Source organism: Macaca thibetana, chromosome 6 (assembly GCF_024542745.1).
Source record: "Macaca thibetana thibetana isolate TM-01 chromosome 6, ASM2454274v1, whole genome shotgun sequence".
Taxonomy (NCBI): Eukaryota; Metazoa; Chordata; class Mammalia; order Primates; family Cercopithecidae; genus Macaca; species Macaca thibetana.
In genome coordinates, this window is record NC_065583.1 from 142,077,086 (window position 1) to 142,100,343 (window position 23,258).

General features: G+C 38.9%; 1 protein-coding gene across 1 annotated transcript in view; it reads right to left on the reverse strand.

The window, feature by feature from the left end:
* The window catches only part of MROH2B (maestro heat like repeat family member 2B), a 75,347-nt gene that overhangs the window by 34,085 nt on the left and 18,004 nt on the right, over positions 1–23,258 (reverse strand). The window contains exons 12-21 of the mRNA XM_050793403.1: positions 22,087–22,209; positions 20,646–20,759; positions 18,934–19,090; positions 18,755–18,795; positions 17,990–18,131; positions 17,375–17,418; positions 14,290–14,397; positions 4,418–4,534; positions 1,762–1,869; positions 1,059–1,211 (exon numbers count right to left, since the gene is read on the reverse strand). Of these exons, the coding sequence (XP_050649360.1) occupies positions 1,059–1,211; positions 1,762–1,869; positions 4,418–4,534; positions 14,290–14,397; positions 17,375–17,418; positions 17,990–18,131; positions 18,755–18,795; positions 18,934–19,090; positions 20,646–20,759; positions 22,087–22,209 (1,107 nt within the window). The remainder of the gene's footprint in view (positions 1–1,058; positions 1,212–1,761; positions 1,870–4,417; positions 4,535–14,289; positions 14,398–17,374; positions 17,419–17,989; positions 18,132–18,754; positions 18,796–18,933; positions 19,091–20,645; positions 20,760–22,086; positions 22,210–23,258) is intronic.

The following is a 23,258-nucleotide window of genomic DNA, read 5'->3' on the forward strand; positions in this document are numbered from 1 at the left end:
TCAGCAAGGTGCTGACAATCTAACAGGAGAAGCAGATGTGCATATAATCAATGAAAGCCTCCTACATCGATCTATAAATAACCACTTGACCCTTTAAGCATATAGATTTCCAGAGTTTTCCCAAGACTTACTGAAGTAACTTCTCTAGAAAACAACTCTAGGAAGCTATATTTTAAACTTGATTCTTATGTGATTCTTAGGTGGCCAGCCTGGTATCTGTCAGCAAAATGGATGAATTCACAACATGTATAAAGCAATTTATTAAAGATACAAATAAAATGCTATGGAAGACAGAATGATCAGATAAATTTCAACCTGGTTTGGTGGCTCTGAAGGTAGAACATTCTTCGTATGTTTGAGAAGCATCAAGGAGGGTCAGGGTGGCTGGGATGAATGTGGAGAGGAAGACAGTGCAACATAGGTGAACTGAAAAGCCTGACGAATGACCTATTTTATTCACTTAAAGTATGTATATGACACTTACTATTTGTGAGACACTGTTCAAGGTAATTTGTAAGTCTTATCACATAAAAAGTTAAAGAACTACCATGGGCTAACACTTCTGATACTATTACAAGTAAGTAATAAGCCAGGTGCCCTAAAATAGTACAGGAGTAACTGTTTTAAGTTCAAACATGGGTGAGATCACTATGGATATGATTGATCTGGGACAATCACACATCACAGCAGTGGTAGGACATGAACAGCTCAGGGCCTTAGGAAAGAAAATAGATTACCTGATGCTATTTTAAAATGAATTTTTCTGTTCCCATATGTTCTCATTTCCCAAACATAGCAGATCCTATCTATCTTTCTTTTGGCCTGTATCCTTTGAGCCTGAAGGATGCAGCCATCCATGTTGCTGCAAAACACATGTTTTATTCTTTTTTTATGGCTGCGTAGTAATCCATGAGACATTTACTGTATTAGTCTGTTTTCACGCTGCTGATAAAAACATACCCAAGACTGGGAAGGAAAAAAGCTTCCCAGGGGCTGAGTCCCTGCAAGTTTTAGGAACCCCAGCCTAGAAATGGAGGCAGTCCTGCAATGGGCGTTACCTGAGAGCACTGGCCATGAAGAAACAGGACTTGGGATATGATGTCTTGATTAAGTCTGGAGAGAAGTTGCTTCTTGGGAGCATGGAGGGCCACAGCTCCATAGATGACCATGACATCTGTCTTGGTCAGGCTCTTTTTCCCAGAAAAAAGGCTCTGAAGATCAGGAAAGGGAGATGTGAAAAATGTGACTGAAGGAGTTTTATTTTCTCTCATGTTTTTTTCCTAATCCCATGGACCACTATAGGGATAAGAAACTGAACTGGGATGATTCAAATAAGTCTAAAATGAGTGTATTTTTGCCTGTTTAAATGTAAACACGCAGGATGGTCCTGTGGGACGATCAGGGCTTCAGAGAGATAACTGGGAGAAGCTTTTGTCAATTATTTACTTATCAGGCCCCTTTCCTTCAAGGTAAGCAGAGTATACATGAGAGGAGCTATTCCTGAAGGCTGAGCGGTTGGCAGAGCAGCAAACCTAGGCACATGCAGAGCGCATTTAGGATCTTCCAGATCAGCTTTAGGGTCAGAGAAAATAGACTTTTCATATAGCTGATCATCCTGCAAAGACTAGGCTTAGACAGTTCTGACCTGGAATAAGAACCTGGCGACAGGAGTAAGTGTAATATAGAGAAAGGATATTCACTGAAGAAATCGGGGTTGTCTGGCCTTGCAATCCTGAGAACCTTGAAGATGATTCTTCTTACCTTACATCGATTCATGAAAAACTTTTCCTGATTTTGAAATGTTTTAAGTACTTTTAAAACGATATCCAAATGGTTCTCGGCACAGTATCCTAAAATAGACGTGATTCCCTAAAATCAGAGAAGGTATGACATTTTGAGTTTAACCATTTATTTACTCAACAAATACTTACTGAGCACCTATTATGGGCCAGGTACCCTTTTAGGTGCTGAGGGTACAGTAGTTTGCAGAACATACCAAAGTCCCCATCTTTGTGAAGTATACAACCAGCAGGACTGACAGGGAAGTAATAGGGAAGTGAAATAAGTAAACACATCAATTCAGTAAACAGGTAAATATACAGCGTGTGTGCCAGATGGTGATGAGTGCTATGAAGATAAGTAAAGCAGGAATAGGTAATGAGGATTGGGGGAAGTTTGCATTTTTAAAATAGGATAGTCAGAGATGGTCTCATGGACAAGGTGACAATAAGCAGAGCCCTGAAATGAGTGAGGGAGTGAGCCAGTAGACTATCTGGAAAGGAGAGTTTCAATCAGAGAGAAGGTAAGTGCAAAGCTCCTGAAGTCCACTGAGAGGGCTGAGTGAGCAGTCAGGGAGGAGAGCAGTGCAAAATGAGTCAGACTGGAGGCGGGAGGTTCGTCACAGTAGGGCCGTTTAGGCTATCCCCAAAATTTTGGACTTGTAATCTATGATTTGCTGGGACGCTAATGGAGGTTTTTTCCAGCTTGAATTAACTGATGCTTTTAAAGAATCATTCTGTTCCTGAAACTTTATTGTATCTTAAGAGGTTAAATTTCTGAAAGTCGGCAGCTCTTGTTTCACACTCAGGTTATATATTCCGGCTGTCCCCACCTCTCTTGTCCAAAGCTGATTTCACCAGAGTTCCTTCATGGCAATTTGCTCCTGAAACCTGTTATATGTCATTCAGTTGCATAACCCTGCCAGAGCCATTATGAAAACTCATAGACTAGATCATTCTTGTAGAGTCTAGATAATAATCGTTCTAGTATGAAGCTAGAATTGGAGCTCTGGCATCACATGATTGAAAACATTATGCTTAGGAGATTGAAAACCAAATAGGTTTGGTGGGTTATGAAAGTCACGTGTTAACAGTTTATTCATCCAGAGGTCATTTACTAAGCCACTTTAGTATGTAAGACATATTCAAGGACTTAAAATTAAGTCAAAAAGGCATTTGAGAAGCTCAATTGGACGTCATAATTTTTTATTTTTTTATTTTTTGAGACGGAGTCTCACACTGTCACCCGGGCTGGAGTGCAGTGGTGCAATCTCAGCTCACTGCAACCTCCGCCTCCTGGGTTCATGCGATTCTCTTGCCTCAGCCTCCCGAGTAGCTGGAATTACAGGTGCATACCACCACACCCGGCTAATTTTTTGTATTTTTAGTAGAGACGGGGTTTCACTATGTTGACCAGACTGGTTTCAAACTCCTGACCTCATGATCCGCCTATCTCGGCCTCCCAAAGTGCTGGGATTATAGTCGTAAGCCACTGTGCCCAGTCACAATTTATTTTTTAAGTCTGTGAAACTCTCAGAGCTTGAATGAAAGTCTTATTATATGCTTATATCTAAAATCAAGTTACTTTGTTTCCTAACCTATACCAGAGCTAAGATGGAAAAAAATGATATTGAGATGGTGCCAATAGCAATAAATAATGATAATATCTGACAAGAAAAAAGGAAATAATAGTAACATAAAAGCAGTTTCAAAAGTTCAGTGAGGTCTAGTGGTTTCTGGTCATTTAATGTGTGAGAAAGAACCCTAAATATCTCATAATTTCTGAGGAGAAAGTATAACACACTATACTTTTTTTATACTGGTGGTCTTTATCAGCCTGGGAACTATTTTTTGTTGGTTTGTTTGTTTTAAAATATACATCTTCAGTGGGGCGTGGTGGCTCACGCCTGTAATCCCAGCACTTTGGAAGGCCAAGGTGGGTGGATCACCTGAGGTCAGGAGTTCAAGACCAGCCTGGCCAACATGGCGAAACCCTATATGTTAAAAATATAAAATTAGCCGGGCATGGTGGCAGATGCCTGTAATCCCAGCTACTTGGGAGAATGAGGCAGGAGAATAGCTTGAACCCGGGAGGCGGAGGTTGCAGTGAACCAAGATCCTGCCACTGCACTCCATCCCAGGTGACAGAGTGAGACTCTGTCTCAACAACAAAAACAACAACAACAAAATGCACATCTTCTGCTTCCTCCATATTTACATATGCTCTATAGCCACAGGCTATGGTAGGAAGTAGGTAAAGCTTTGCAGAAACACTTCAGGTTATGTTTACATTCTCTCTAGATTAGTCTATAAGTAGCTTTCAGCTTGTAAATTCAATCATTTTGATGCTCACAATCATGCTCTAAGTCAAGCTAAGGTCAAAATATATCAAATATACTCTCGTTAGGTAAGAATTATTGAAATTGATTTTTCAATATTTTCACGAACTTGGCTAAAAATGAAGTATTGATTTTTAAATAGAAAAGCCTAACTTTTCTGAAAAATTCTGTTAGGCTATTCTGAGTGTATTAATTGATAATTCTGATTAAGTAGAACATTATTATAAAAGCTGTCAGATGTTTTGTGGGTAGGATTAGTTGTTATCATCATAAGAGGAAATTGAGAGCAAGGGGTCCCACCTGTCTTTGATCCCCCAGTTGGTTGGGAGCAGTCAGAAACTCCTTAATCTGTGAGTTTACAAAGTCTGAATCTTGGCAGGATGCTAAGGTGGTTCCCAAGGCTTTCCAAAGGAATTTCTGGAAAACAAAAGATAAGCAACAGGATTTTAAAGGTTGGAAAGCAAGATTCTGATGAAGAGTGGAAAGAGTTAAAATAATCATCTGAAGGAAAGAAATTGGGGTGACTTAATCCACTTAATAACCAGGTACCTCAAGCATTCTGTCTTCTTCAGAGTGTTTCCTTACTCCAGGCTCTGCCCTCTGTCTGTGCTCTCCTATGTTATTCTCTACTTTGTGCCCTGCCCCTAAAATATTCTTCACTCTCCATTGTAATTTTTTATTTTCTTGCTTGTCTCCATGCTTAGGATTTGGGTTCATTGTAGCAAAGGGTCTTATTCATTATTTCCACTGTATAGTTCCTGGTTGTTTATATGTGCTCAACAAATGTTCATTGAACATGCTCAATAAAAAGAGGGTTTTGTGTTGTTGTTGTTGTTTTTTAGATAGAGTCTCACCCTGTTTGCCCAGGCTAGAGTGTAGTGGTATGATCTCAGCTCACTGCAACCTCTGCCTCCTAGGTTCAAGTGATTTTTTGCCTCAGCCTCCTGAGTAGCCAGGATTACAGGCATGTGCCACCATGCCCGGTTAATTTTTGTATTTTTAGTGGAGATGGGGTTTTACCATGTTGACCAGGCTGATGTCAAACTCCTGGTCTCAAGGGATCTGCCTGCTTCAGCCCCCCAAAGTGCTGGGATTTCAGGTGTGAGCCACCTTGCCCAACTGGTTATTTTGAAGATGGCTTTAATTTTTTTTATAAGGTTCAAATCATTCCTAGCCATATAGTATCAGATTGGCATTTATTTAGAATCTCCATATTGTCACACACAAGAGACAAAACTGGCTAGTTGGTGATTGACTTCAAGGACTCTGCATAGCTGGCAGGACTGTTCCTAATGAGTGGTCATTATTGACCATAGGAGAATCTGTGGAGCAGGAGGACAGGACATTCTAATAGACACAGACCAAGTTAAATTAGTACATTCAGGAGAAATGTGCAGCTCAGTCTGGCTTGAAATAAGAGGGGTGCATAAGGTTAAAAAGAGGTGGAGCAGTTGCTGTTATCTCAACTCCCAGAGTGACAGTGGCCTCAATCAAAGTGAGAATCTGACCAGGTCGCATCCACCCCACTTTCACTTATTCACGTCAAAGTCCCTATAATAAGGAAATTATACTGGAGAAAACTGTGTACAATACAGATGTAAATACAATTTGGGGACGAAGCTGCTAAAGTCTATTTAAGCCCACCTTGGAGGAAAGAGTGGAAAGAATCTGGGAAAGTCGTGCTGCAGGAAAAAATTGATGTCATGAAGGGAAAAGTTCGACTTAGGTGTAAAATATTAGTCTTAGTGCCTCCCAGTCCTGCTGACCTGTTGCTTCTCTGCAGATTTTGGTCCAGTGCATAGTACATTCCTGCTTTGGTGCTTCACACGGAATCCAAGAAATCAGGAGCCTAGCACTGGGAGAAAATGTGGTAGGGTGCAAAAATAGCAACTTTTCTATCCTACTTCTGTCCATGTCTCCTTACCATGGGGTGTTGCAGCTCCTTCAATCAAAAAAGGAGTCTATTTTCCCATTTATTTGAACCTGGGCTGGCTTTTTGACTTGCTTTGGCCAATAGAATGTGGCAAAAATGATAATGGGCCAGTTCTGAGCCTATGTTGTAACCAAGCGAGTGAGAGAGAAATGCTGCACTTTGAGACGAATTCAGGAGTCCTTTAGCAGCCAGCGACTGAGAGACAGCTAACGCACGAAATTCTCTCGGCCTAAAGAAGGGGCTAGATTTGCTTTTATACTTTGGTTTAGAGAGGGGAGGGGGATTCTAGCTATAGCATTCTTACAGAAGTAAAACAGACAAAAAAGTAAAAAAGACAAATGGTTATAGGAAAACAAACAGTTCCAGGTGCAGGGACTTTAAATTCATCACAGGGTGATAGGTGTGGGGGCTCTGGGTATTATCTGCCAGACACAAAAGCAGAGGCTTTATTGTATTCTCTGCCAAGTGAACTCCTGGGAACTGCGGACATTACTTGCCTCAGTACCTTTTTAGTTAATTGCACTCTTTGATATGTTGAGAGTCAGCTTGCACAAGTTAAGTCCTTCAGGAAGAGGGTGGGTAAGGAGCCCTTGATGTCTTGTAAATGAAGGAGCCAAGGGTTTTCTCAGCTAATGGAGAGCCTACTCATATTAAAACAAGGTGAAGTATTTAAGGGAGAGTCTATTCATGTTAAATACAAGGTTGGTTATTACACCTATACCTCAAGAGTCCTTACATACTTTGTTGCTATCACCCTGAGAGTTAGCTTGGGCTAGCTTGCTAGAGGATGAGAGAACAACAGGAACAGAAATCAACTGTGCTCTTTAAGATGCATCATAGGCCGGTGGTGTGGTGGCTCACGCCTGTAATCCCAGCATTTTGGGAGGCTGACGTGGGTGGATCATGAGGTCAGCAGATCAAGACCATCCTGGCTAACATGGTGAAGCCCCATCTCTACTAAAAATACAAATAAATATATTTGCATTTTACAAATATATTTTGTATATTTTTATATACAAATATACATTTGTATTTGAGTTGGGTGTGGTGGCATGTGCCTGTAGTCTCAGCTACTCAGAAGGCTGGGGCAGGAGAATTGCTTGAACCCAGGAGGCAGAGATTGCAGTGGGCCAAGATCGCACCACTGCACTCCAGCCTGGGTGACAGAGCAATAGTCCATCTCAAAAAAAAAAAAGATGCATCATATACCAGCCAACCTCAAGTATACCTTGTAAGCCTAGTTAAGATTAGATGACTACCCACCTGAGCCCAGCCCAAAGTGTCAAGGTATAAAATTGTGAGATAAATAGGTAGCTATTATTTTAAGCCACTAGGGTTAGTTTGTGATTCAGCAGAAGCTAATTAGTACATTCTTACTTTACTCTTGTTCAGCGTAAGGCTTGAGAGCATCTCGGCAGCTAATTACTAAAATTGCTCTGCCTACCAGTACCACCATTATTCTGGAATAATCTTGTGAGTCTGGAAGCTGTTGAATACATGGCATGGACCTTTGAAGAGAGTAGTGGTTCTCCCACATGGAGTTTGAGATCTGAGAATGGACAGACTGCCTGCTCAAGTGGGTCCCTGACCCCCAAGTAGCCTAACTGGGAGATACACCCACAAGGGGAAGACTGACACCTCACACCTCACACAGCCAGGTACCCCTCTGAGACGAAGCTTTCAGAGGAATGATCAGGCAGCAACATTTGCTGTTCAGCATTATTCACTCTTCTGCAGCCTCCGCTGCCAATACCCAGGCAAACAGGGTCTGGAGTGGACATCCAGCAAACTCCAACAGACCTGCAGCTGATAGTCCTGACTGTCAGAAGGAAAACTAACAAACAGAAAGGACATCCACACCAAAACCCCATCTGTACATCACCATCATCAAAGACCAAAAGTAGACAAAACCACAAATATGGGGAAAAAGCAGTGTAAAAAAGCTGAAAATTCTAAAAATCATAGCACCTCTACCCCTCCAAAGGAATGCAGCTCCTTGCCAGCAACAGAACAAAGCTGGATGGAGAATGTCTTTGACGAGTTGAGAGAAGAAGGCTTCAGACAATCAAACTTCTCTGAGCTAAAGGAGGAAGTTCAAATCCAAATCAAAGAAGCTAAAAACCTTGAATAAAGATTTGACAAATGGCTAACTAGAATAACCAACGTAGAGAAGTCCTTAAATGACCTGATAGAGCTGAAAACCATGACACGAGAACTACGTGACAAATGCACAAGCTTCAGTAACTGACTCGATTAACTGGAAGAAAGGGTATCAGTGATTGAAGATCAAATGAATGAAATGAAATGACAAGAGAAGTTCAGAGAAAAAAAGAGTAAAAAGAAATGAACAAAGCCTCCACAAAATACGGGACTATATGAAAAGACCAAATCTATATCTGATTGGTGTACTTGAAAGTGACAGAGAGAATGGAACCAAGTTGGAAAACACTCTGCAGGATATTATCCAGGAGAACTTCCCCAACCTAACAAGGCACACCAACATTCAAATTCAGGAAATACAGAGAACATCACAAAGATACTCCTCGAGAAGAGCAACTCCAAGACACATAATCATCAGATTCACCAAAGTTGAAATGAAGGAAAAAATCTTAAGGGCAGTCAGAGAGAAAGGTTGGGTTACCCACAAAGGGAAGCCTATCAGACTAACAGCTGATCTCTCAGCAGAAACTCTACAAGTCAGAAGAGAGTGGGGGGCCAATGTTCAACATTCTTAAAGAAAAGAATTTTCAAATCAGAATTTCATGTCCAGACAAATAAGTTTCATAAGTGAAGGAGAAATAAAATCCTTTATAGACAAGCAAATGCTTAGAGATTTTGTCACCACCAGGCCTGCCCTACAAGAGATCCTGAAGGAAGCACTAAACATGGAAAGGAAAAACCGGTACCAGCCACTGCAAACACGTGCCAAAATGTAAAGACCCTCGATGTGAGGAAGAAACTGCATCAACAAATGGGCAAAATAACCAGCTAACATCATAATAACAGGATCAAATTCACACATAACAATATTAACCTTAAATGTAAATGGGCTAAGTGCTCCAATTAAAAGACACAGACTGGTAAATTGGATAAAGAGTCAAGACCCACCAGTGTGCTGTAGTCAGGAGACCCATCTCACATGCAGAGACGTACATGGCTCAAAATAAAGGGATGGAGGAAGATCTACTAAGCAAATGGAAAACAAAAAAAGGCAGGGTTGCAATCCTAGTCTCTGATAAAACAGACTTTAAACCAACAAAGATCAAAAGAGACAAAGAAGGCCATTACATAATGGTAAAGGGATCAATTCAACAAGAAGAGCTAACTATCCTAAATATATATGCACCCAATACAGGAGCACCCAGATTCATAAACAAGTCCTTAGAGACTTAAAAGAGACTTAGACTCCCACACAATAATAATGAGAGACTTTAACACCCCCCTGTCAACATTAGACAGATCAACGAGACAGAAAGTTAACAAGGATATCCAGGAATTGAACTCAACTCTGCACCAAGCAGACCTAATAGACCTGTACAGAACTCTCCACCCCAAATCAACAGAATATACATTCTTCTCAGCACCACATCGCACTTATTCCAAAATTGACCACATAGTTGGAAGTAAAGCACTCCTCAGCAAATGTAAAAGAACAGAAATTATAACAAACTCTGTCAGACCACAGTGCAATCAAATTAGAACTCAGGATTAAGAAGCTCAATCAAAACTGCTCAACTACATGGAAACTGAACAACCTGCTCCTGAATGACTACTGGATACATAATGAAATGAAGACAGAAATAAAGATGTTCTTTGAAACCAATGAGAACAAAGATACAACACACCAGAATCTCTGGGACACTATTAAAGCAGTGTGTAGAGGGAAATTTATAGCACTAAATGCCCACAAGAGAAAGCAAGAAAGATCTAAACTTGACACCCTAACATCACAATTAAAAGAACTAGAGAAGCAAGAGCCACCATATTCAAAAGCTAGCAGAAGGCAAGAAATAACTAAGATCAGAGCAGAACTGAAGGAGATAGAGACACAAGAAACCCTTCAAAAAATCAATGAATCCAGGAGCTGGTTTTTTGAAAAGATCAACAAAATTGATAGACTGCTAGCAAGACTAATAAAGAAGAAAGGAGAGAAGAATGAAAAGACGCAATAAAATAATGATAAATTGATATCACCACCAACCCCACAGCAATACAAACTATCATCAGAGAATACTATAAACACCTCTACACAAATAAAGCAGAAAACCTAGGAGAAATGGATAAATTCCTGGACACATACACTCTCCCAAGACTAAACCAGGAAGAAGTTGAATCCCTGAATACACCAATAACAGGCTCTGAAACTGAGGCAATAATTAATAGCCTACCAACCAAAAAAAGTCCAAGATCAGACGGATTCACAGCTGAATTCTACTAGAGGTACAGGGAGGAGCTAGTACCACTCCTTCTGAAACAATTCCAATCAGTAGAAAAAGAGGGAATCTTCCCTAACTCATTTTGTGAGGCCAACATCATCCTGATACCAAAGCCTGGCAGAGACACAACAAACAAAAGAGAATTTTAGACCAATATCCCTGATAAGCATTGATGCAAATATCCTCAATAAAATACTGGCAAACTGAATCCAGCAGCACATCAAAAAGCTTATCCACCATGATCAAGTGGGCTTCATCCCTGGGATTCAAGGCTGGTTCAATATATGTAAATCAATAAATGTAATCCAGCATATAAACAGAATCAAAGACAAAAAACCCATGATGATCTCAATAGATGCAGGAAAGGCCTTTGACAAAATTCCACAGACCTTCATGCTAAAATCTCTCAATAAATTCAGTATTGATCTAACATATCTCAAAATAATAAGAGCTATTTATGACAAACCCACAGCAAATATCATACTGAATGAGCAAAAACTGCAAGCATTCCCTTTGAAAACTGGCACAAGACAAGGATGCCCTCTCTTACCACTCCTATTCAACATAGTGTTGGAAGTTCTGGCTGGGGCAATCAGGCAAGAGAAAGAAATAAAGGGTATTCAATTAGGAAAAGAGGAAGTCAAATTGTCCCTGTTTGCAGATGACATGATTGTATATTGAGAAAACCCCATTGTCTCAGCCCAAAATCTCCTTAAGCTGAGAAGCAACTTCAACAAAGTCTCAGGATACAAAATCAATGTGCAAAAATCGCAAGCATTCTTATACACCAATAACAGACAAACAGAGAGCCAAATAATGAATGAACTCCCATTCACAATTGCTTCAAAGAGAATAAAATACCTAGGAATCCAACTTACAAGGGATGTGACAGACCTCTTCAAGGAGAACTACAAACCACTGCTCAGTGAAATAAAAGAGGACACAAACAAATGGAAGAACATTCTATGCTCATGGGTAGGAAGAATCAATATCATGAAAATGGTCATATTGTCCAAGGTAATTTATAGATTCAATGCCATCCCCATTAAGCTACCAATGACTTTCTTCACATAACTGTAAAAAATTACTTTAAGGTTCATATGGAACCAAAAAAAGCCCATATTGCCAAGACAGTCCTAAGCCAAAAGAACAAACCTGGAGGCATCATGCTACCTGACTTCAAACTATACTACAAGGCTATAGTAACCAAAACAGCATGGTACTGGTACCAAAACAGACATATAGACCAATGGAACAGAACAGAGCCCTCAGAAATAATACCACACATCTACAGCCATCTGGTCTTTGACAAACATGACAAAAACAAGAAATGGGGAAAGGATTCCCTATTTAATAAACAGTGGTGGGAAAACTGGCCAGCCATAAGTAAAAAGTTGAAACTGGATCCCTTCCTTACACTTTATACAAAAATTAATTCAAGATGGAATAGAGACTTAAATTTTAGACCTAATACCATAAAAACCCTAGAAGAAAACCTAGGCAATACCATTCAGGACATAGGCATGGGCAAGGACTTCATGTCTAAAACACCAAAAGCAATGGCAACAAAAGCCAAAATTGACAAATGGGATCTAATTAAACTAAAGAGCTTCTGCACAGTGAAAGAAACTACCATCAGAGTGAACAGGCAACCTACAGAATGGGAGAAAATTTTTGCAATCTACTCATCTGACAAAGGGCTAATATCCAGAACCTACAAAGAACTCAAACAAATTTACAAGAAAAAAAACAAACAATCCCATCAAAAAGTGGGCAAAGGATATGAACAGACACTTCTCAAAAGAAGACGTTTATGCAGCCAATAGACACATGAAAAAATGCTCATCATCACTCACCATCAGAGAAATGCAAATCAAAACCACAATGAGATACCATCTCACACCAGTTAGAATGGCGATCATTAAAAAGTCAGGAAACAACAGGTGCTGGAGAGGATGTGGAGAAATAGGAGCACTTTTACACTGTTAGTGGGACTGTAAACTGGTTCAACCATTATGCAAAACAGTGTGGTGATTCCTCAAGGATCTAGAACTAGAAATACCATTTGACCCAGCCATCCCATTACTGGGTATATACCCAAAGGATTATAAATCATGCTCCTATAAAGACACATGCACCGGTATGTTTACTGCAGCATTATTCACAATAGTGAAGACTTGGAACCAACCCAAATGTCCATCAATGACAGACTGGGTTAAGGAAATGTGGCACATATACACCATGGAATACTATGCAGCCATAAAAAATGATGAGTTCATGTCCTTTGTAGGGACATGGATGCAGCTGGAAACCATCATTCTCAGGAAACTATTGCAAGGACAGAAAACCAATCACCGCATGTTCTCACTCATAGGTGGGAATTGAACAATGAGAACACTTGGACACAGGAAGGGAACATCACACACCAGGGCCTGTCGTGTGGTAGGGGGAGTGGGGAGGGGTAGCATTAGGAGATATACCTAATGTAAATGATGAGTTAATGGGTGCAGCACACCAATATGGCACATGTATATATATGTAATAAACCTGCATGTTGGGCACATGCAGCCTAGAACATAAAGTATAATAATAAAAAAAATACATGGCATGACATGACGTGCACAGAGCTAGTTTGTATTATAAGAAGATAGAGCATTACTCACCAAATCTTTCCCATGTGTGTTGGTGGGTTTGATAAACCCATATGGAAAATCAGTACTCTGCACCAAACTAGAGAGTTTTGAAAATTACATATGTGAGGAGAATTTTGAAAATTACATATGTCAGTCAAAGATTGATAATGAATAATTTGTGGAAAGAAATACTGAGTACTGGAACTGAGAAACGTAAATATTTTTCCAGGAAAATAAACTTATGAATGGTATTAACATAATAAAGACTATGTTAAAAGACCATGTTCCAAGCTACTATTACATGAAGCACACGCCCTGTGTTAAGCACTTCACCAGGGACTTTATATACTGTATGTCATTGAACCCTCAGAATACTACAACCCTCAGAGGTGGGTATTGTTTCTATTTTATTGATGAGTATGTTGAGCATCCAGAGAGATAAAATAATTTACCTAAAGCCCCATTAGTATTAAGTAGGGGGGAAACTGGCTCCAAACCCCATTGGGAATGGATGGCTACAAGGTGGAAGTTTAGGTAGGGGCCATTTAGAGACAGAGGGATAGAAGAACTGACTTTAAAAACATGGAAAAGAATAATGTTTGAAAAATACTTTATTGCTCTGACTTGTCCTGTTAACCGACACATGGATGTGGGGCCTTTAATCATTGTTCTCCATGGCCGTACCTCTTTGTCACTGGAAATTAAAACATATTTCTTTGGGCACCCTTTCCTAGAAGTAGCTTTTGAGTATTATTTTAGCTGTAAGCCTATGTTAAATTGTAGTAGATTCTTTTTGATAGCCAGCATCACAAGACTGGCATAATGGAAGCCAAGACAGAAGCTGACATTAAGCATTGCTGTTAGCCTTCCAGTATCTATTCTTCTTCCTCCTCTAGAAAGAACCTCTGAATATTAGTCAGGCACATATCTATCTTATCTACCTCTCAGTCTTCCTCGCAGATATGTGAGGCCATACAAGTAAATTTGGGCCAAATGTGAGGTGCAGAGAAGGTAGTATTCAGCTTTCAGCTAGTGGCCTTAAAAAGAAGCAACTCTTTTTTCTAAATGTGCCTCCCTCCCTTTGATTGTAATACAGACAAGATGGAGCTATAGAAGCCATTTTGGATCACAGGTAAAAGCTACGGTTTCCCCCTTAGCTGAAAAACCAACCTTCTCAATGGAGGTATTGCTGTAACTGCCCATTTGTTGTTTGAAATCCTGAGTCAGTTGAATGGTCCAGGCCACGTCATCGATCTTCCACAAGGATTCTTTGAGCAACTGTTGTAGGAAGTGGAAGTTAGATATGAATATGACAGTTTCATGTGCTTACTTGGTATTTTTTTGGTTACTTATCTTTTAAAAGTTTAAATCTATTTTAAACAGTATTATTACTTTTCCCATAAAATAATTAATTCCTTTGAAACTTTCCTGTTAGTTCATTCTAAAAAACATTTTATGATATGTTCTGAATTTGCATGGAGAATAAGATACACAGAATGTGGAAAAGCAACTTCCTTTTCTTCCTTTAAATAAACATTGCTAAAAGACCTAAAATAGAAACTAATCTAATCTGAAACTTAAATTTGGCATTTTTCTAGTTTTGATAGATTTGGAAAAACTCCATTTGTTAATATTAATTTAACTTATTACATACTTAAAAAAAAAAACCCAAACAGGATAGAGATTTTTGGAATCAAGAATTAAATGTCTTAAAGAACAGGCACATTTCGATGTACAGGTACATTTCTGCAAACTTCAACTCTAGTAACTAAAGATTCGTGGTTTTACCAATATCTATGAGACAGGGTCACATCAATCCTTTGAATCCATGTCCTTTTTCTTTGAACAATACATAGAAAGGTGTTCTTTTTTCTTTTTGACAAACACATTGCAATATATATATTATTTCTCCTATATTTTTTCAACTTAAAGCTTAGAAAAGGACACAATGCCAAACAAAACCAATGAAAGGATGTGTATGTATGCTCTTAATAGGAGCTCATTCATGGGTTCTTTAAAGAAACTAAACAGTTTTGGAAATTTAAGAGAAGAAGACATGGGCAGACAGTTTTGGGGAAAAAAAGACCAGAAATATATTCAAAATTGGAAGAGGAAAAGGAACTGTTGTCAAGGCTTCCCATTAGAAAAAAAAATATTTTTCTCCCTAGTAGAGATAGTTATTTTAAAATGGTAGCAGAAGAAAATCTGGTGGGAATTTTGAGAGAGGGAATGGAACATAAAAGAACCATAAATATAGGAGAGAGGTGGATCCTAGAATTGAGGACCAGGAGAGTAGAGCAGTCACTTTCTTTTTTTTTTTTTTTTTTTTTTTTAATTTATTTATTATTATTATACTTTAAGTTGTAGGGTACATGTGCATAACGTGCAGGTTTGTTACATATGTATACTTGTGCCATGTTGGTGTGCTGCACCCATCAACTCGACATTTACATCAGGTATAACTCCCAATGCAATCCCTCCCCCCTCCCCCCTCCCCATGATAGGCCCCGGTGTGTGATGTTCCCCTTCCTGAGTCCAAGTGATCTCATTGTTCAGTTCCCACCTATGAGTGAGAACATGCGGTGTTTGGTTTTCTGTTCTTGTGATAGTTTGCTGAGAATGATGGTTTCCAGCTGCATCCATGTCCCTACAAAGGACACAAACTCATCCTTTTTTATGGCTGCATAGTATTCCATGGTGTATATGTGCCACATTTTCTTAATCCAATCTGTCACTGATGGACATTTGGGTTGATTCCAAGTCTTTGCTATTGTGAATAGTGCTGCAATAAACATACGTGTGCATGTGTCTTTATAGCAGCATAATTTATAATCCTTTGGGTATATACCCAGTAATGGGATGGCTGGGTCATATGGTACATCTAGTTCTAGATCCTTGAGGAATCGCCATACTGTTTTCCATAATGGTTGAACTAGTTTACAATCCCACCAACAGTGTAAAAGTGTTCCTATTTCTCCACATCCTCTCCAGCGCCTGTTGTTTCCTGACTTTTTAATGATCGCCATTCTAACTGGTGTCAGATGGTATCTCATTGTGGTTTTGATTTGCATTTCTCTGATGGCCAGTGATGATGAGCATTTTTTCATGTGTCTGTTGGCTGTATGAATGTCTTCTTTTGAGAAATGTCTGTTCATATCCTTTGCCCACTTTTTGATGGAGTTGTTTGTTTTTTTCTTGTAAATTTGTTTGAGTTCTTTGTAGGTTCTGGATATTAGCCCTTTGTCAGATGAGTAGATTGCAAAAATGTTCTCCCATTCTGTAGGTTGCCTGTTCACTCTGATGGTAGTTTCTTTTGCTGTGCAGAAGCTCTTTAGTTTAATGAGATCCCATTTGTCAATTTTGGCTTTTGCTGCCGTTGCTTTTGGTGTTTTAGACATGAAGCCTTTGCCCATGCCTATGTACTTTCAAATCATATATTGGATAAGAATCACTGATGGAAACCTTTAAAACATGCCAGTTCTCAGGTACCACCCCCAGAGATTCTGAATCTGGAAGGATGGAGATAGAAGGTAGAGGAGGTGTTGTGGAGAGATCATTGAAAACTGACTCTTCTAAGAAGCCATAGGTAATTCCTAGGTAGGTGCCTTATAAACTGAAAACCTATATTAAAAGCTCCCTATCTGTGGGCTTCTTCCCTCCTGCAAGTTTCTGAAGTCACGTCTTTGTAAAGTCAATGTCCACCGCCTGTCTGCAATTTACTATTTCTGGGATTTGGTATCACCTGTAGTGCTGTTAGTTGTAAAGCTCCAAGAAGTTTATGGGTGAGAGAGGAAATTCGTTTTTGGAAATGGGATACAATGTGGCCGTTTGTTTTCTAGACATTAGGAAAAAGACATTAAGCCACAAATAGAAGAGGAAATACAGTTGTGTTTAGGGGCACGGAAGTGGAAATTATGTTAATCTGTGCTTCATTATGTAGCTGGTAAAAGAATAAAGTTGCAAGAAGTAAAAAGTTGAAAATTAGAGAAGATTTAAGAAAGACACAGGAAAAATATTGCTAAGTAAAATCTTCAAAACTGTCTGAAACTTACCCAAGTGGATTTAAGATTGTTGTCCAAATTATGGCAATTTAAAGAACGTTATCCTTAAGTGATCAGTTATAACATTCTTGTTCTTTTCCAAAGTAAAGAAAAGGTTATTATCCTCGGGAATCTAGTTCCTTTAATTTAGGATGGGTAACTTTAGCTGATTTCATCATGCCATTATCAACAATTATTCTAGAAGCCAGCCTTACCTGAAGCAGCATGGTTTCCCATAGAACGGTACTGATGTTCTTTCCTAGAAACAAAAATTGATGTAATAATCGCAAAAAAACCCAAAAAACAAAAAACAAACACAAAAACCACCCCTAGACTCAAATTCTCCTGGCCAGGCCTCCAGTGGTGCTGGAGTTCAATTTTAAGCTTTCTTTTTGCTCATAATGCTTATCTGAAATCAAATATACTACATTGGCTAGGTAGAGAGAAGGTCTTCAATCCATCATAAAAATCTAGGCTTTCCGCTAATTTCGATGACTACTGAAATGACCATATTTTGATATTCTAACATGATTAATAACTTTTTAGAACAGTACTAAAATAGAATTTCTCTAGATACAAGAAAAAGACAAGCGTGAAAGTAAAAATTCCCGTTAAGAATGTTACCCACTAGGTCTTCTTGTAGTATGAATATTGGCAGAGAAACAGAACATAAGGAGTCAAGAAGAAAAAAATAGCTATCTACCTTGCATATCAAGTTCATTGTTTTTATTGCCTAAAATGAGCAATAATAGCTTTACTCAGAGAAATGGTGCATCATTTCTTTATGTTCCTGCCCTGCTGGGTAAAGACCTGGCCCCACTCCCTCGTACCTTCCAGAGGCTGCAGAAGCTCAGGTAAACGTATTTTCCATAGGTCTACCAATTTTGGATGAATGATCTCAGGCAGTATCTTCAAAAGCCCTATTGCACCAGCCCCACGTAACTCCCCTAAACTGGCAGGCATAGATATTACCTGAAGGATAGAAGAGAAAGAGCTTATCAATTTCAGGGGCCTTTAAAAGGCCCACTTATTTTTTCCTTTTACCATTGTTCCAATTCCTTTGATTTCTGCATTGGATAATCTTTTAACAAATCATCACAGTCTGTTCTTATTTATTCTAGAATGAAGCTAATACTTAGCCCTTCTCCCATTTCCTTTTCCCTGAGGATGAAGGTGAAAAATACATGGAAAGCACCAACCAAAAATAAATGGAAAGAAGACTTAGATATATCAATTAATTAAATAAAGACACGAGGAAAGAGTGCTTGAGTAAATGATCCATATGGGGCCAAAGAGAGAAATGGGAAATCCAAACAACAGATGTGGAATTTGTTTGATGGTACGTACGAATGCGATTCAGTATATGCTCACTTTAAAATTATAAGTAAAGTTTAACAAGTATTTCAGAGTGGGAAGGTAATCGTGTGAATAATAAATACTCATGAATGTCACTAGTATAGCAGAAATTTATTATGCTTTTTTAGTGTTTCTTTTTGTTTGGAGTCTCCATGTAATTTATATTAGCATTTATTTGGAACTGAATTATCCTTATCAGCTTAAATTTGCTGTAGTTTGGTTCTTTGTAACTCACTCACCAGAAGTCTGGCCAGTAGCTGCTGTGGTGAAGGAAGTTTCACTAGAAAGAGAAAGCAATTTTCATCATCACTGTAGGGGTTAGAGATTGGGGTTGGGTTTAAGATCAAAGCACTGTAGCCTTCCTGGAAATGGATCCCTCATAATAGAAAAGCTTTTCTGTGTTTATGAATGTACAGACCAGCTCCCGTAGAGATGACAAGTGCTGTTGACTCCTTGGCACTGTGCTTCTTCTTCTCCTCTGCCATAATCAGGATTCTGATGATACTAAACAGGGGCTCCAGAGCTTCTGTGTATTCTGCAGGTACCACAAAAGTCAGGATCCTTGGCCACAGCACCTGTGGAAAATAGGGCAAGATGCAAGGATTACTTATTCTTTTCCATTACTTCTCCCTGGTCCTCACTAGATGTTTTTCTCTGATGTAGAAGCTTTTATCCTGTTATTATTTTGCTTTTCGGGCCAAGTCAAGATGAGATCATTAAATGAAGCCTCTGCATAGCACATTCATTTTCAGGTGTCAGCCGTAGTGAGTGTTGGTCAGTGTTTCTCCATGGGGATGTTGCTGGAATGTGGGGCAGGACAATTCTTTGTCATGAGGGACTGCTCCAGACACTAGGGGAATGCTGGCATCCCTGGGCCCCACTCACCAAGTGCCAGTATTCCTCTTGTCAGTGTGACAACCAAAAATCTCCCAAGTACTTCCCAAAACTCCAGGATTGGAGTGTGACTGCCCCAGTGAGAAGCTTGGGAGAGGATAGTGAATGGGCTGCTACTGCCCTCTGTGCTTCAGGCTCTGACCTGCCTGCTCTGGAAGTCTGAAACATTGTGTTTCTTTAGTATGTTTTATATCCTTTAGAAAACTCTCTTGTGGTAATGGAAACCTTGGTGTCAACTTGTACTCTTCTCTCTTCTTTGTCATCTATATTTAATCACCAGACTCAGTCTTTTTTTCATTGTAAGATCTCTTGTGCCCTTCCATGTCTCATTTCTATTGTAATGACATTGCTGTAGTTCCTACAAGTTGCATCTGATCTCCTAGACAGTCTCTTTGCTGTTAGTCTACTCATGTGTGAATCTACTGATTCCCTACAATTATCATTTTAAATGTTTAGCTCTTGCTTAAAATTCTCACTGGTTTATCAACCATAAGGTAAAAGTTTGGCATTCCAGGCCCTTTAGGGTTTGACCCTAGATTATTTTTTTCATCATTTACTTCTATATCAAAAAGTCTTAAACTTTAGTATGTATCAGAAATATTGGAACTTAGTTGATTGTAGACTTTTGGTCTCTATGTCCAGTTTTGCTGATTCAGTAGGTCTGGTATGTGACCTGGAAATCTGCATTTTAAGTAAATATCTCAGATAACTCAGGAACCACATATCATCCTAGATGAAGCCTCTGATCTACTACTTAAATGGTGTGGTCTGTTGTTTGTCTTCTGATTGTGCTATGTACTTCTGGGCACTACAGATTCTAAGGCTCTTCCCCTTGAGTTTCAAATGAATCAGGTCTCCAGTGAGGCCTGAGAATGGCTGCTTTTAACACTTTCCCAGATGGAATAGGGTAAGTTGGCATTGGTTGCATTAAAACCACTACTTAGTATTACCGTATGCATTAGAGGAAGAACAGAAATCATATACTAATATTATATATATAAATTGTCATGAACTATCCAGATGTAAGATACTTTATATTAATTATCTTAATTAATTCAACATCTGTTTTTGAGGAAGCACTATGTGCTGGACACAGTATTGCCATACACCTCCTCTAGTCAGAGCATCAGGAAGCTGATGACAAATGGAGCACAAACTCATGCCTTTATTCTTACACAGACTGGACTTTAAGAAGGTGATCAAAGTAACTGTAAGTGGTGACAAAAGACCCCTTACCTGAGGCATTCCAATGACCAGTGGGTCCAGGGTTTTTAAGACCTCAAGGCTTGTTTCTCGGACAGATTCCTCTTCCTTTTCATTCTCATGAAAGTTAGTTTTCACTGGTTTCTCCTTTAAGAAAGGTCAAACAGGTGACTTGTTAGTGACTCCTAAGGTTAGTGTCCTCTGTCTTTCCTTGGGTGCATTCTCAGACTCTGGAGTAAAGGATGTAGTCCCCCAACTTAAGTGGCTCATGGAACCTAGAAACCTAGAATTCCTTGGAGGAATTAGTTGGGAAACACATCCCTTGCTAAAAGAGAGAAACAGAAATTGTGAGGCTCCTTTAACTGCAGATATCCCCTCTCTTTCTCAGACCTTTGTCATTGTCTTCAGGGCAAAATTTTCAAAGCGTGCTTCTTTGTGGAGGGAACTGTGATTTCAGTTGCAACTAATTTGCTAAAATCACAGAGATCATAAGCGCATATTTTTCAGTCAATTGATCCAAAGAAAGCTGACCTCAGTTGCTGTGGTCTGAGTGTTTGTGTTTTCCCAAAATTCGTATGTTGAAATTCGAACGCCCAAGGTGATGGTATTAGGAGGTGTGGTCTTTGGAAGATGATTAGGTCATAAGAGAAAGGCCCTCGTGTTTGGAATTCATGCCCTCATGAAGGAGACCCTGGAGAGCTAGCTATTCCCTTCCACGGTGAGAAGGCACCATCTGTTAGGAAGGAGACACTCATTGGACAGTCTTGGACTTCCCCGCATCTTGAACTGTGAGAAGTAAATATTTTCTGTTTATAAACCATCATTTCACGGTATTTTCCTTTATATATGGTGAGTGTTTCTAAAGGATTTTAAAAGCCTGCTCCATCAGCTTTTTCTCATTTATATAACAGATACATTTCTGTTTGTGCACAGCAAAGGGTTAGAACCCTAATAAACTTGTTTATGATTTCAGAAGTATGCTGTTTTAGAAATGCACTTCATAGAACTTACTTCACTGCCCCATGGTATTTTGCTATAGCAGCCTGAATGAACTAAGACATCATTGCAGCAAGTATTGATATCTCTTTTGCTTTCTCTGAAGCAATCCAGTTTCTGTGCCCCTCTCCAGACAATCCCAATCCAAGCTTTTGGTGGCTAGGTTAACTTAGAGAAAACTGATTTAACCTATCTTGTGCTTATTATAAGTTAGAGGTCATTTTAGAAAAAAAAAAAAAAAAAGAACTGAGAAAACTAGAGGCTGTAAAAAATATCAGCAAAAGTGACAAGATTAAAATATTACTTCCAAATCAGTTATTTAATTGAACTCTAGTCATTTTTAATTTTTTTACAATGTATTTTTTTTTACTCTACTCCTGTGACAGATTAAGGACCCTAACAGTTTTTTAAAAAGAAACATAGTTGAGCGAACTGTACTTTTTATAGTGCATCACTCAGAACTGTAGCCTCTGCATACCAGATTCCTGTTCAACGTTGCAGACTGGGAGAAGACATAATCAATCAATGGCCATCCTTCCCGAGCTTCAATATAGGACTTTTCACACATGGTTTGGATGAGGAGAAGAACAGAATTTCTTACCTAGGGTAAGAACAACGCAATAGCAACATTTTACTATGTTTTGCAGAAGGGAAATTTATCTTCCTTTTTTCTATAATCTTAAGGATAATTAAGTGGGAACATTTTTGAAAAAGGAACATAAAATGAGTGATGTTAATACAGGTTGAATAATCCTTATCCAAAATGCTTGGGATCAGAAGTGTTAAAATTTTGGAATTTTTTTCAAATTTTGAAATGTTTTCATTATACTTACTGGTTGAGCATTCCTAATCTGAAAATCCAAATTCCAAAATACTATAATGAGCATTTTCTTTGAGCATGACCTTTGAGTGTCATGTTGGCTCAAAAAGTTTTGAATTTGGAAGCATTTCAGATTTCCTTTGGATTAGGGATGCTCAACCTGTAGAAAGTGACTGATAGGTTATGAAAGAGTCACCAGAAATGCTCTCTTTAGGCAAAATCTTTCTCCTTGATTCCCAAAGACATATTGTCTATCACTATAGATTATGAATTGTTGGGTAACTTTGGGCTAAAACACTGCTTAGCTTTTAAAATACTCAATGAAAGATAACGTATTGAACTAAAGGTCCACACCTGCTTATTCGCAATTTCAAAGTCCAAACAACTATGAAAACTGGAATTTTGTTTCTTAAGTTTAGTGCCAACTCATTTGGTGGCAAACCCAAACTGAACTGTTTTAAAGCTATTTGTAATCTTATTCTATGCTGTGTGGATATGCATTAATTTTCTTGCAGAAATATTCATGGATTTTGATTGTGGGTTACTATCAGAGAAATGTTTTTCTAAAAGCTGAAAAATTGTCAATTCTGAAATATATCTGGCCCCAGAAATTAGAGTGAAGTTTTATGAACTTGTATTATAGTATTTATAATAATTTGGTTTTAATTTGTTTATTATGTTGCTTCTCTGGTGAATAGAAACCTGAGAACCAATCCCTTAGTGAACAGGCCTTTGAAAAGAGAGTGGGAAGAAAAAAACCATTTTGAACGGGGAAGCAGAGTTATATGGTGGCCAAAACAATTAGCATAAAGACTCTGAGTAGTCTACCT